This window comes from Anneissia japonica, unplaced genomic scaffold (genome assembly GCF_011630105.1).
Source record: "Anneissia japonica isolate Jap-2015-1 unplaced genomic scaffold, ASM1163010v1 scaffold287598_len761594_cov195, whole genome shotgun sequence".
Taxonomy (NCBI): domain Eukaryota; kingdom Metazoa; phylum Echinodermata; class Crinoidea; order Comatulida; family Comatulidae; genus Anneissia; species Anneissia japonica.
The window spans coordinates 353,039-366,877 of NW_022705477.1; the positions used below are offsets into that span (position 1 = coordinate 353,039).

General features: G+C 31.9%; 1 protein-coding gene across 2 annotated transcripts in view; it reads right to left on the bottom strand.

The window, feature by feature from the left end:
• Positions 1 to 1,098: 1,098 nt before the first annotated feature.
• LOC117105547 (low density lipoprotein receptor adapter protein 1-B-like) overlaps positions 1,099 to 13,839 on the bottom strand; it is a 21,067-nt gene continuing 8,326 nt past the window's right edge. Inside the window, exons 4-9 of one of the 2 annotated variants that reach the window (XM_033246715.1) lie at positions 11,716 to 11,830; positions 11,187 to 11,319; positions 8,189 to 8,341; positions 7,839 to 8,011; positions 5,658 to 5,695; positions 1,099 to 4,675 (exon numbers count right to left, since the gene is read on the bottom strand). In XM_033246715.1, the coding sequence (XP_033102606.1) occupies positions 4,525 to 4,675; positions 5,658 to 5,695; positions 7,839 to 8,011; positions 8,189 to 8,341; positions 11,187 to 11,319; positions 11,716 to 11,830 (763 nt within the window). In that variant the 3' untranslated portion in view covers positions 1,099 to 4,524. The remainder of the gene's footprint in view (positions 4,676 to 5,657; positions 5,696 to 7,838; positions 8,012 to 8,188; positions 8,342 to 11,186; positions 11,320 to 11,715; positions 11,831 to 13,839) is intronic. The other variant, XM_033246716.1, reaches the window with a different exon arrangement.

A 13,839-nucleotide genomic window follows, 5' to 3' on the forward strand; every position in this document is an offset into this window, starting at 1 on the left:
ATACATATATTTATATGTATGTATTTGTATATCTGTGTTTTAACAGCATCTATCAGCGCTGCATACTTTTGGATCGACGATTCGAAAAAGTCCAAAAGTGTATGTACTGCGCATGACTGGACTACACAGGCAAAGCTCCACGGTGTGTTATTCATTTGCATCTACTAGGCCAAAGAATATAGGCTATGCCTACGTGTTTGCAAAACTGGATAACCTGAAGAAAAAAAAAGATTTAAAATGTATGGCTCGCATGACTCGCACTTTGGCACTACTCTGTCCCGTTACCTAACGATTCACCATTGTATGTTTCTATTTATTTTTTTTAATTTATTTTTTATTTATTTATTTTTTTCTCCTTTTGACTGTTACATATATGAGTACTGTACAATCACATTGTGTGAGTAATATGCAGAGTAATAGAAGATGATAGGGTATGTCACCTGCATCTACCGTGTTTAAATATGTATTTACGACCATCAACAGGAGCCATATTCTTAAAATTGTTTTCACCTCAGCCACAAGCGTGGTGTGTCCGAGGTAGTGTGTACTCTGTTTTTTCCCCCCAAAACCTTGGCAGGTCTGAATATTTATTTTTATATCTACTCAATCAAGAATTTTTTCTGGCGGTGTGTATGCACAAGCTCATTATGTAGGCTTAATTCTGGATAACTGTATTGTATATATCTTTTCATTAAATCATGGCATAAATGTGTATCTTCTTGAGATCCCATCTTCTTGTTAAATGCTTCCTAAGGGCGTATCATATTGATCTCTTGTTAGTGTGGTGCAATAAGAACTAGTGCTGTTGAACTATGCATGTGCTAAAGAGTGTGAAGTTAGTTGATTGAAAATTTATAGCCAAACAGACGCTTAAATACCGTAAATACATATTTTAAAAATTAGCATAAAGATATTATCTTAATAATTTTATCTTTGTCTCAAGGATGTTTGATAACTTATTTAAATCAGCAAATGTTTATGTCTACATTCAGTTCTAACAATTTTCTGATTTCACAAGATAGCTCAACAGGTATGCTACTGTGCAAGGCTTTAGAGCTTTAAAAGATGTCATTAGAACACAAAAACAAAGATTCATTCTTTGAAACTGATTCTGTCAATTTATTCATCAACTTACTTTAACTTACATATTTTATATAGTGTTTGAAAAATTTCATAATATACTGTACACATTTTCAGACCTGATGAAAAATACCAATTTTTCTAGGGTATTGGCATGGCTTACTGATCTAGCCGGAGCTACAAGCATGTTTACAGGACCTCATGCAAGTGAAAACCTGTTCCACAGGTCTACAGTATTGAGGGGATTTTTGTTTATTCTCATCTTTTAATCTCTTGAAAAAAAACAAAGGAAAGCAATTAAGAAAAGTGTCTTTTGGCAGCCATTAACATCAACCACCACACACTTTCATTAGTTTTAATACATACTATTACTCCCGTAAGATGATATACAATATCCAAGCAATGTAATTTTTTATACAGTAAATCATCAACTGTAATCTTTTGTGTTTCAGGGCACATGTAGGCTCATCTCCAAGTCATGAAATTTATTACTCTCTTCTCTAAACTGTAATCTTGGTTTACAGTATTATCAGACATGTTTCATTCGCCTATATTTTAAGCTCACTGTTGATGTAAATATTTTTGATGTATAATAAGTTTCTAGTAAAGATATACATTCTGTGATGAGGTAAAACATTTGAAAATAAAATCAATATATGCTCACAATGTACAGTGTTCAAATGAATACTGTATTAGAATGAGGAAAACATTTTCCTCTCCAAATGATATACTGTATGCATAATAACTCTCTTATTCTTTTCATAGACCCGTAAATTGGTAATCAATTTGATAATTTTTTTTTTTGTAGTTCTGTAAATCATTGAAAAATTCTTTGTTATATGTGAGTCATCAAAACTTATTGATCTTTTCAAACGAGTTATTCAATATTTTCATAAATATTTTTTAATGTACTGTATTTTAAGAGGCCATGTTGTGCCGCTCAAAACATAGGGAAATCAAATGTGGATGTCATGTGATGGCTCTAAACCAATCATCAAGGTGAATGGTAAAATCAATTCTGTTTTTAAAACAGAGTGGTCACATATTACATATTAAAGCTGCAGTCACAAATTTCCAAGAATTGGGAGAATTACACCCCTCCCAGATATATTTAAATTGCCTTCATTCAACTATAAAGTAAAACTTCATTTTTGATACAGCTCTATTGACTGAGAACATGTCCTATATGAATATTCATTAAGTAATATCACCAGTAAAATGGCTTTAACAAATAATCATGAAAATCTGTGGTACTACAGATAGTTACTATAGCATACTGATCAATATTCATGAGGATTATTACATTTCAATATGTGCTATGAATATTCAAGAAGGTCTTGCATAATGAAAATGTGTGAGACGTATTACTTTAGCATACTCATCATATTCATTGATACATTTCAATATCAATATTCATAAGGGACAATGACCCCCCCCCCCAATCTTCTACTTATTTGCATCATACAAACAATACACTTATTAGTAAATACCAAACATCTGTACATATTTGTCTTGGCTATATACTAAATTTCAGACAGTAAATAAAACATCACTTTCAAGACAGAGTAGATAACATTTTAAATCCTTAATAGAACAATAAATAAAACAATCGATATACTAATTTTACTTTAATAATAATAATAATAATAATAGTAATTGGTATAATAATCAGTTGCCATTATCTACATCACTTTGGCGTGAAATATTTCATAAAACATTCAAAAAGATACTAAAATGCCGAGATACTGTAGAGTGAAGACACTGTTTATCTGAATTATATAAAACAACCATTATCTCATATTTAAACAAATCATGAACCCAATAATCTATGATCTCCCTCTCCCCCACCCCACTCCAACATTCTCAATTCTACTGTGCATACCCAACATTTTATTCTAATTCTGGTACTGCACTTGCTAAATAGTAGGAATGCAGTACATGCAAGAAAATGTAACAACAGACCCTCTGATAGCTTATAAACCTTACTGCTAAAAAATTATGAAGTTTACCTCCCAATACAAAATAAAGTTACAAATGTAATTTGTAAAAATATCCAGATATTTACAACATAAATTCCATTCCACACTGCTACATACCACAGTTTATGAACTGTATTTTCATAAACATATTTATGGCGGCAGTAACATAAAAAAAAGATTTCAGAGTTCACAGAGTGAAATTATAGGTGTAAATGTACATGGTATTGTATATTGTATAATATGTAGGTTTACGAAATATGAGGAGTGTCTTCAAAAGCTCCTAAAGGTTCTTTCAATTGATAGGATCAACTATGCATTAGTATACCAATTGGATGTCAAGAAATAATTCTGAAATATGATTTCAATTCTTGCATAAAGGTTATTACCCAGTGGCAAAAGTGTTAAAAATATTTACAAAGATAACAAGTAAACCTGAATGCCATTTTGGACGTGTTAGACCCCCTGTTGGCATATTGCTGGAGCCACCACTGCTTTCAATATATATTTCCTACGAGTTCCGAAGTGATTTTGTAGGTATCAATTAAAAATTAGGCATGTAGTGTACTACAATGTTTCAAAATTGCATACGATTAAGGCATCATGTATTATAATGTATCAAATTATATTTAGATGTGTTTATATGATCAACAAATATTGTTTTAAAATGTCACCATATATTTTAAAATGTATTTAGATGTGTTTAGGCATCACCGTGTATTAGATGTGTTTATGCATCACCATGTACGAAATAATTTATACCCTATTCAGACTACACTCTGTTGCGATCAGTTGCGATGTAAACTGTGGTAATCCAAAAGCTATTACTCCTGATCGCAATCAACCAGCGCATTCAGACCAACACAAACCAACTTTACATTTTAGGGCCTAAGCCTCCGGTGGCTAGGCCTATATTGACTGACCTCAGCCAAACTGTGCCGGTGGGATTCGTTGCGATCGGATTCCGTGGTAATCGGGAGTAATAAAGATTATAGCACACAATCGCAACGGGTAACAATTGCAATATCGATTGCTTATCGACTAATATTGGGGAGCTTTCACACACAATTTTACTTTGCGATTGGGTGTCGTAATTCCTATAACCAATCGAAATAAGATGCTAGTCTGAATAGGATGTTAGATTATGTTTAGACATCACCATGTATGTTCTAAAATGTGGTTTTATGTATTTAGACATTAATACCATATTAGTTGCTTCCAATGTATTTCTTTGTATTTAGCCAAATATTTCAACAATGTATTTATTCACTGACATAAACAATTTTTCCTCCAAATAATTTCACTAATCTATCTACCACCAATACTTAAAATAATTTATGAAACCTTTAATATTTTAATTGAGTGAAATCGTCTGAAAGTAGAAGTTATGCCCTATTAAAAATATGATAAACTTGTAGTATTTACTACTGTAATTTAGAACGATGGAAAAACTATGTTACATTTAAAATTATAATAATAGATCACTACTTGAATTACATTCAAATAAACTTTCTTTATCTTGACGTTTGTTGGACAAGTTGTGTATAATTTGGTTGTCAAATTCCGTGTGTTGTATGTTAGGGGACAGAATCTGAGGCTTGGTTCGACTCTCTGCTAGTCTGTAAAAAAATTGAAGATTTCAAAATGAGACAAATGCATAGACATTATATTTTAAAAATCAATCGAGACATCAATAAAACCAGAATATAATATACTCACAATTCATTTCATGAATGAATGAAAAAAAAAACAACAGTAGACAAACACTGATCATTAACAATGGTCATTAATTGCTGATTTATCCAGTAAATTTTCCATTAGGGCAGGGAACCAAAGCTATTAGATTTCTTAAATTAATATATAGTACAGTACAATATTCCTCATCTTCTATACTCTAAAAATCTATCATGCTTTCCTTAAATTAAATAATAAATATGTAGATAAGTGAACATAGTTGGCATTCTTCTGTTGTATTAGTTACATAGTGCTGTTGAGATAAGTAGAAGTACTGTAGGTGAGGATGAGGAATAACTGGGGTAGGGAAGGTAGAAGGGTTAATCAGCTTGAATAAAGACTGATAGGTTTAGCCTGAGTAGAGACTGGTGTGGGACCTTGGTTGGATAGAGGGAAATAAGACAAGATGATAGAGGTTTTGAAGAGAGTAGGAACACCAACTAGTGGGACTTGTGGTATAATGGATGTACAGTAATAGCTAATTTCCAGTTGTAAAGAAAGTAAGCAAATACAAATGCCAGTAATTAAGGGACTTAGATAATAAAGGAACTTCATACATTGGAATGGTGCTAAAGGCATTGGGATTAAGGTGAAAAAAGATGGGATGAGGAGATGTTAGTTTAATTCAGCTATCTGTTCAGTCATTTCACTTAAATTGACAATTAGTCAAAGTGTATTCATAGTAAATATTATCTGTAGAATAATATACTAAATCCCTATATATGTAAATAATAATGGTATACTATAATGTTACTAGCCCTGCAAATGTATATCAGCCCATTACTGTATGAATAATATTACAATTCTACTATATATTAACCCTGTCTGTATATGAACACTTCTATATTAGCCCTTATATTAACTTACTTGGAAAAACAATCATCAAGACTACTATCTGGAATATTCTACGAAAGAAAAAATCCATCTTTTAAGTTTTAAATCAATGGAAGCAATTTAAGAAAGACTGCCACCAGTGGTTGAGTAAATGAAATAGATGATTGATGTGAGCTATGCAATGCCCCATGCAGTTCTTTATTTGTTATAACAAATTATATATACAGTAATATTAAGTACCATGCATTGTTAAATTCCAAGAATTGACCAGATGAATATGAGTCAGTGTTCAATGAAAGCAGATGATGGTTTGTGAAAAATTCCATTGATATTGAAGTGGGATGTGGGATGGTTAATCAATTAAACGTATGGTAACATAAATTAGATTAGGATTATAATATATTGCAAGTACTGCAACTCTCTGAGATGGATATGTATGCTTTAAAAGGGAACTAGAAAAAAATGAAGGTACATTGGCGCATGAAAGCGAAAGTGGTAAGACGACTGGAGTAGCATCGTGATATGGCAATATTGCGTGTATTTCATTGTAAATTTTGTTCAAAATAAAAAGACAAGGAAATTGTTTGCACCTAAAATATTAGAAATGGTGCTAATGAAAAGAATAATAATCTTATTCCAAATGTATTCCAATATGCATTCAACTTATGAAAAAAAACAAAAACATTTAGTGCATTTAAAATATTAAATTTGAAGTTAGCAGCCCTCCAACATTCTTATAATAAGTCTATGTTTGAACCAAAATATCCATGCCAGTCACCAAGTATAATACTGTACTGAGAAAATAATAATTGGTCATAGCATTTTGAAGCTTCATATCCATCAATAATTGTCAAAAACAAGCAGTTTCACAAAGGCTAAGATTCAATTTAGTAATAAAAGTTCAGTTGAAATTTGTGTCACTTTAATGCACAAAACATCAAGATAAATATTAAGTGACATTGTTTTCAATATACTGATGTCAATGTACTATTACTGTGCCACAATTCACATCAAAGTTCAAGATATACTGTTTGTGTTGACCTAAAAAAAGCTTGAAGAATAAAATTAGACCACATTATTTGAATAGGTTGAGCTTTGTTATATATTTAAGTAAGTCAATGGTTCACACAATAAAAAAAAATGACAAAACATTCAATTTTGTGTATATTTTTGGTTATATTTTCAGTATTTCCACAATCAGTATATCTGTAATAAGTATGCCAGTAGAATAATAACAATTAATATAAAATTATAATATGTAATATTATAACATACTATACAGAGACAATGTAATATATTAATATAGAGATATAGAGAAGACATGGAAAATATTCGACAAACTCACAATAATGTACTAAATCATGTCCTATTGTTAATTATCATGGATAGTATTTTAAATTGTGAATGAAATAATGTAAAAACATGCAAGTGCTAAAGTAATTCAGGAATATAGACACATAAACGTGACAATGCTATATATGACACCTAGGTGCACATAATAATTGAAACAACAAAATTGTAGAATTACACATTTACAAAACATTTATTTTATTTTTAATTACATATAAACAATTGATACATCAGAAATTTTAAAAGGCCATGTATTATTTATAAGCAATTCTTGTAGGAATAGAAAATTTATCAAGGAAGTATATTGTTTCATATATATAATTTGTATTAATTTAATCAATTGTACAGCATAGTGCTGTGTATGAATCACAGAAGGTAAATAAACTTTTTGTCAATGATTTAGTCAGAAACATAGGAAGTGTTTCAATAAGTCCAATATTACTTGGGGAAGTTACTCATGTTTCTTACTTAAATGTTAAATGATTTTTTTAATATATAACATTATTCTGGCAATAAGAAAAATTGAATGGCAACATATGAGAAAGTCACCTGAGAGCAAGAATAGGGATTATCAATTTACTTTTGTACAGCTAAGTACCATTTTAAGAGTGAAACTTCAAAGGGATGCAGTTTAAGTTTAACCACTCTGAAGCTGTAGCCTGGTGGTTACGACGTTTGTCTTCAACCCCAGGGTCTTGGGTTCAATTCCTGTCATGGTAACATCATGACTAACCCTAACAGACTTATGAGACTTTTAGTTTATTGTTTGCATGTTGTCTGGTGAATGAATGCCACTCAGTTGATTAATTTTGCTAATTGGTATATCCCCTTAAGCTTAAAAATTAAATAAATAGAAATACATACCCAGTCATGTAATGTACTTGATGGAGTCACATGTGTTTCTGCCTGTGTTACTACGGTACCAGTGCTGTTATCCCGTCGCAGTTGTCCTGCCCTAGAATGGTTTAGACGAGGCGGTGGTGGAGGAGGGGGTAACGATGACGGTGCTGAGCTACATATCCTTGAGGATGATGGAACTGCAATATAAAAATTTGCTTTAATATACAGATATTTATTTAAGGGTTAATACACTATAAAGCAAACACAGACAAATGTCTTGCTCTCACGACTTTTTTACTGAAAGTCTAAAGCTTCTGGCCACACAACTTCTAATCTTCTTATAGCAAAAAAATGTATATCATACATTGACTTACCTCTTGGGTTCCTTGGTGGCGGTTCTATTACTACATTGGAGGACGGTAAAGGAGGTGATGCTCCTAGTGAACTTTCTACGTGCGATACGCCATTCTCTGATGAAGACTCTTCACCAGGTATACATAAAGGTGATGAGACATTTAGACTGGACACTGTAGGAGAACATCGAGAGAAGCCAAGTTAATTACAGATTTAGGAAACAAAGATGATAAACGATGGCTACACTTGGTATGATACACATAAAGTAGAAAAGAATTGCATTTTTATCATTTTATGAATTTATTATAGCTCCCACAGCCATCTGAGTCTCCATCGAACGTTGCATGCTGATATGGTGGCGTACTTCATCCGAAACTGTTTTTTGATTTTTTATAGTAGAGACCACCTGTAGCGTATAGTAAAGTAAATGCACCAGGTATCTATGAATGTTTCACAAATACCTGGTGTATTTACTTTATTGTACCAGGTACCTATGGTTCAGTTCATATACACACATTGGCACATTACTTGAGCTAATCGGTTCACAGTAATATTGATTATATTAGAGTGTGAGAATGAAATTTATAAACCTTTTAAATGCTATGTTATAATAGGTTTTAAATATCAACAATTTTTCCAACAACAAAGGTTATTTATAGAACATTTGGCTGTGGTTACAAGGTAGATAACATAGCATTGGACAACTCTTTGGAATTTGAGGTGAGAGATTCACTTTAAACAGCAATTTAGTTCAATGCTTTTTGAGAATTACTACTTCTGTCATATATTTCCTTTTCCGTTTACTTTAATTGTGTTTTTGTATTCAGAATGGTCAATAAATTTCCAAAGGAAAGTATGGTATACTTTGCACGATGCAGGTAGGACAACATTGAGGAGAAATGAAATGAAAATGGTTACTGTATTGTAGTAAATGCAACTGCTCAACTAAAATTTTAAACAAATTGTAATTAATCATTAACTACACAAACTGTTATTGCCAACTATTATAGATTCACAAACGTCAATGGAACAATCAAATCTGCAGGCTCTCTGACTAAAACGGATTACGATATCTACTGGTACCTGAGCAACCATAGCAAAATAACCACGTGAATTAAGCTACTTTGATTTTAATGCCGTCATGAATCTTTTTAGGGGTTCTACTGTCATTACTAGCAAAGATGAATGATATAGCGAGCCAGGTAATTAAGGTCATCAAAACAATTTTATGATGATTGCTTTGGATGTTTTTGAATGTTAAAATTTGCAACAATGCATAATGATGGATTGCTTACTTTGCACTTACACCCTCTTTATTAGGAAGACTTGCTTTATCTCCTAGCACCTGTTTTAATAGTTATAGGATTATACCTCAATGTTACATTATACATAGAGATGCGTATCATTTGGCAAGGTTCCAAGATTGTGCATAATGATTATTCGAAGATTATATACGTCGGTGTGCTGCTATGCAGAGTAGTTTGACGAGGTATATGATCCTGTACTACTAACGGAGTAAAGTTGGCAAGTTGTCAAGACTGCGTCAGGGTCGACTTGGCAGTTAGCCAAAAAAAAAAAATACTTTGAGTACAAGTCTGTTGTGAGAATTGTAAACAGCAGAGAGCAAGATTTATGCGACATTCATTCAGATTCAAGGACAAGGTAGAAGGCAGCACAAACAAAAAACCATTGACGAATCAAATATATAGTAAATACGTCAATAAAAACAAAACATCTGTGTCGGACACATTTTCATAATTAAGCATAGCCATCAGACATAGACGCATTCACAAATATAATAAATATGTTTAAAAATATAATAACCATATGCTTGTTGGTAAGCACACAATAGAATTGCAATATTTTAATCACCATGGAAGCTTGAGTAAACTAGCGGTAACCACATTTTACTGGAAGTGGAAATCAAATATGTCTGGTTTTTTTGTTTTTTTTTCAGGACTTACTACGCAAATATTAGCCCATGTTGTTTTTTTTAATTAGTAACCAATATTTTGAGGGAAGTTTTATATATAGTTATTAAAAGATTATTTTGAGCACAATTTTAGAGCAAAGTACATTGAAGGAAAATATTAACATTACTGTCAAATAAAAATAACGAGTAGAGCTACCGTCAGTGGTGGTGCCAGTGGGAGGCAGGGGAAATTTTCCTTCCCGTCGGACAGGTCTGCACCCCCGTCGTCTGATACTACGACTAGGTCGTCAGATTAAAAATTACAAAAATAATAATTTTCCTATCCAAATAACAATATTTTCATTGCTAATCCCTAATATTGTGGTCTGAAAGAAATTTTTTTGTTCCCGGCTGTCGACCGAGGCTCTAGTCGGCAAATTTCTGGTGCCACCGCTGGCTATAGTATTAGTTAAGATGCTTGATTTTAAACTACTGGGTTCAAATCCTGTGATACTGCACACCCTAAGGCTTATAAGAAAGTATCACTTCCCTGTATTTTTATTTTCAATTACGTCACAAAAGGGTAGACAGTACAACATGAGCTTGTAAGGAAGGTACGACTTGGCACATCAGGGACAGTGGCTGACAAAATATGATCAGATGGTGGTACAATGACACATCTAGCTGGTACAACATGTTACAAAATTAAAAAATAATAAACCACTTGCAGCAAGGAGGAAGCATTATAACGATAGCAATCATCTGCCCTATAAACAAATTATGGTACAATAAACCAAAACAAAACTATGTTACTATAAAGTAAAGCACTCTGTAGGCTTCCCTACTCGCTGCATTGATGGTAACCTAGTCTAGTAAAGAGATGGAAGCAGCAGTAGTAGTCCAGGAGTAGTGAAGCATTTTTAACAATTTCTTTGCTTTACTCTTTATTTGTTTGCATATGTGATTGATTTAAATATTTTTAAATTAAATAAAGTTTATTTTATAATTAAAATAAAATAATAACATATTAATAAAAAAACAAAAATATATTAAATAAAATAAAACCAAATAAAATATAATTTTTTTTGTTTCATTACCAATATTACCTTGTTCTTGTAATTCTAACATTTCTCCTGACGCAAGTTCTCTATTTGTTATATTGTTTGTATCTTGTTTTTCTTCCCACCTTTCATATGCTATGTTGAAAGAATGTGCTACAGTCAAAGCTATGGCTTCAGCCTGGATAAGATAAAATTTAAACAATTTCAAATAAATAAACATATCGGAAGACTTTAAATTTGCATTATCATGTAAACATTACATAAAAGTGGGTCACCATTAATACAGACATAAGCCTGAATAATTGATCATTATATTAAATACAGGATATGCTTTGTTGTTTATTCAATCAATACTAAATCTCTTTGTAAATAAGTAAAATAGATGAATATTATGGATAAAAAATTTTTTAGTTTTCAAGCTTATGCATACAAAATAAAGTCAACCAACATTTATTATTATCATGAAATAATAATCACATGTACATCATAATTTATGATTCACTAACATATGATACATTATATTTCTTATTAAGTTGGCAAAGAGCCAAAAACACAGTTATAGTACAGTACTTACAACTTTTCTCTTTGTACATAAGTATGCATGAAGTTCTAGTGCGTCATTGTAAGGATTTTGTGATATGAACCCGAACACTTTTTCATTTGTTTTGTCGGCTGTACAATATGAAATCCTATAAAATATATTAATAAAAAAATAAATTAATGTGATGACAACTGAGATACAAATACTAAATGAATTAACAAATATAGTGATTACTGATACTGATTGTCAAGCCACAACATCTACGAAATGAACTGAAAGACCAACCAAGTCATGCTTTCCTCCAATTGTGAATGTTTTCTGTTTGTTTTCTTCTCTTTTTTTGTTTCGTTTTTCTATTGTAAATTTTTAACCAGGACCCCAATGGAAACTAATCTTTTTGTTTGTATTAATTGGGTTGGATTTGAAATAAAAACAATCAAACAAGCCTGAATCATAACCAATATTTTTGAAACTCGGTCAATGCCTTCTAATCATGTTTAAAATATTTAAATAATACACTATAATTGTTAACTAATTTTGACTTCCAACTTCTACAAAATATGCATAATAAATCAAAGAAAACAACAATAATTTTAACAACTACAACAAAATAAAATTGATAATAATATATTACTGTATATCATGATTTTTTAAAATAAATTTCTACAAAATTAGAAGAAAAAATATTGTTTAATCTTGTATACACTGTAAATAAATAATTGATGATTTATAAAATCAAATTTCATTAATAAAAGCCTACTGTAGCCTACACTTTTAAAATAATACACAGCCATAACATATAAAGACTCAATAAAATATAAGAGGAAGAATATGTAATGAATTAATTCCTATTATACATAGTAAGGAAGGAAGAGTCTTGTATGTGGGCTTAGAACGTATGAGGTGTCAGGAAAAAGGCAGCAATTCTAACTGCTATCCCTGCCTCACAAAACACCTGTGACATCTCTTTACTTTATGATGCTCATACGATATATACACGCAAGGGACAAGTACTCATTCTCAATTCTGGTTTTTAAAAACAAAGATTGACACAGGCTCACATAACTAATAATCACATATACAGTATCCCCACATATGGCACCACCCCCTCCTCACACACACACACCCTCACACATACACACACACGTCCAAAGATCTCAACTCTTGCTTAGCAACAGAGTGACTGTTTTGACCAAATATTTAACACCATTGCTTAGCAAACATTTAACATTCAGATGAATTCCACTAATCAAATATCTTGCGCAGCATCTACAATCTCTCTCCTTTAGTGTTGCAAAATGTACTTAAGCCTCCTAACAGAATTTTATTGCAGAAATGAATAGAAAAGTGGTAAATTTAGAATGCTAGCATTTCCCCTGATCAGACAAGCACAGACCCTGTGTCTTCAGATACTACTAAAGGTTTTTGACTAAAAATAATAGTTAATTTAGTGATTTAACCCATCCAAGAGTTCTTCCTCTAGACCATAGCCTACATTAAATATTGTTATTTTTATTTAATAGTTTGTGTGCTGGTACCAGGAATTGGAAGTTAAACCTGTAATACTGGTATGTAAAATGACATAAGTACTAATGTTGTTAACGTTAAAATTCTGATACAATGTAAATGACATCATCATAATAATATCAAGAATCTAAGGTAAAAGCTAACTTACAAAGGCAAAAAAAAAACACTTGATGTTGCTGAGACTTCTCAACAAATAATGTAATTGCTGCGAAGTAGCCAATTCATATTCTTGACAGCAATTTGACCTCTGAAAGGTCATTGTTTGTCTAAAAACAAGGGCCTAAACGACTGAAAAGCGGAGTTTCCTTCTTTCGTTCTGCCGGGTAAAATCAATTACTTTAGGTGACGTTTGTAGACTAACCTACTCGTACCAACGTCTGCATGTCGCGCTAGCCTTATCCTACTCTAGGCCTAGACTAGCTAGGATGGTATAGGCCTAGCCTTGAAGGGACGAAGGTCCCAATGAAAAACAATGTCGCTCTTTGATAGCTAACTTTGTCTATTTAACATCACAATAATTCATTATTAGACCTATAGTTGTTTTTTGAATTGTACTCCACAAATCTCAGCCGATACCTCGCACAACTCGTTAACGTCTCTATCTATTGTCGTGGACATCATGGCTCGCTG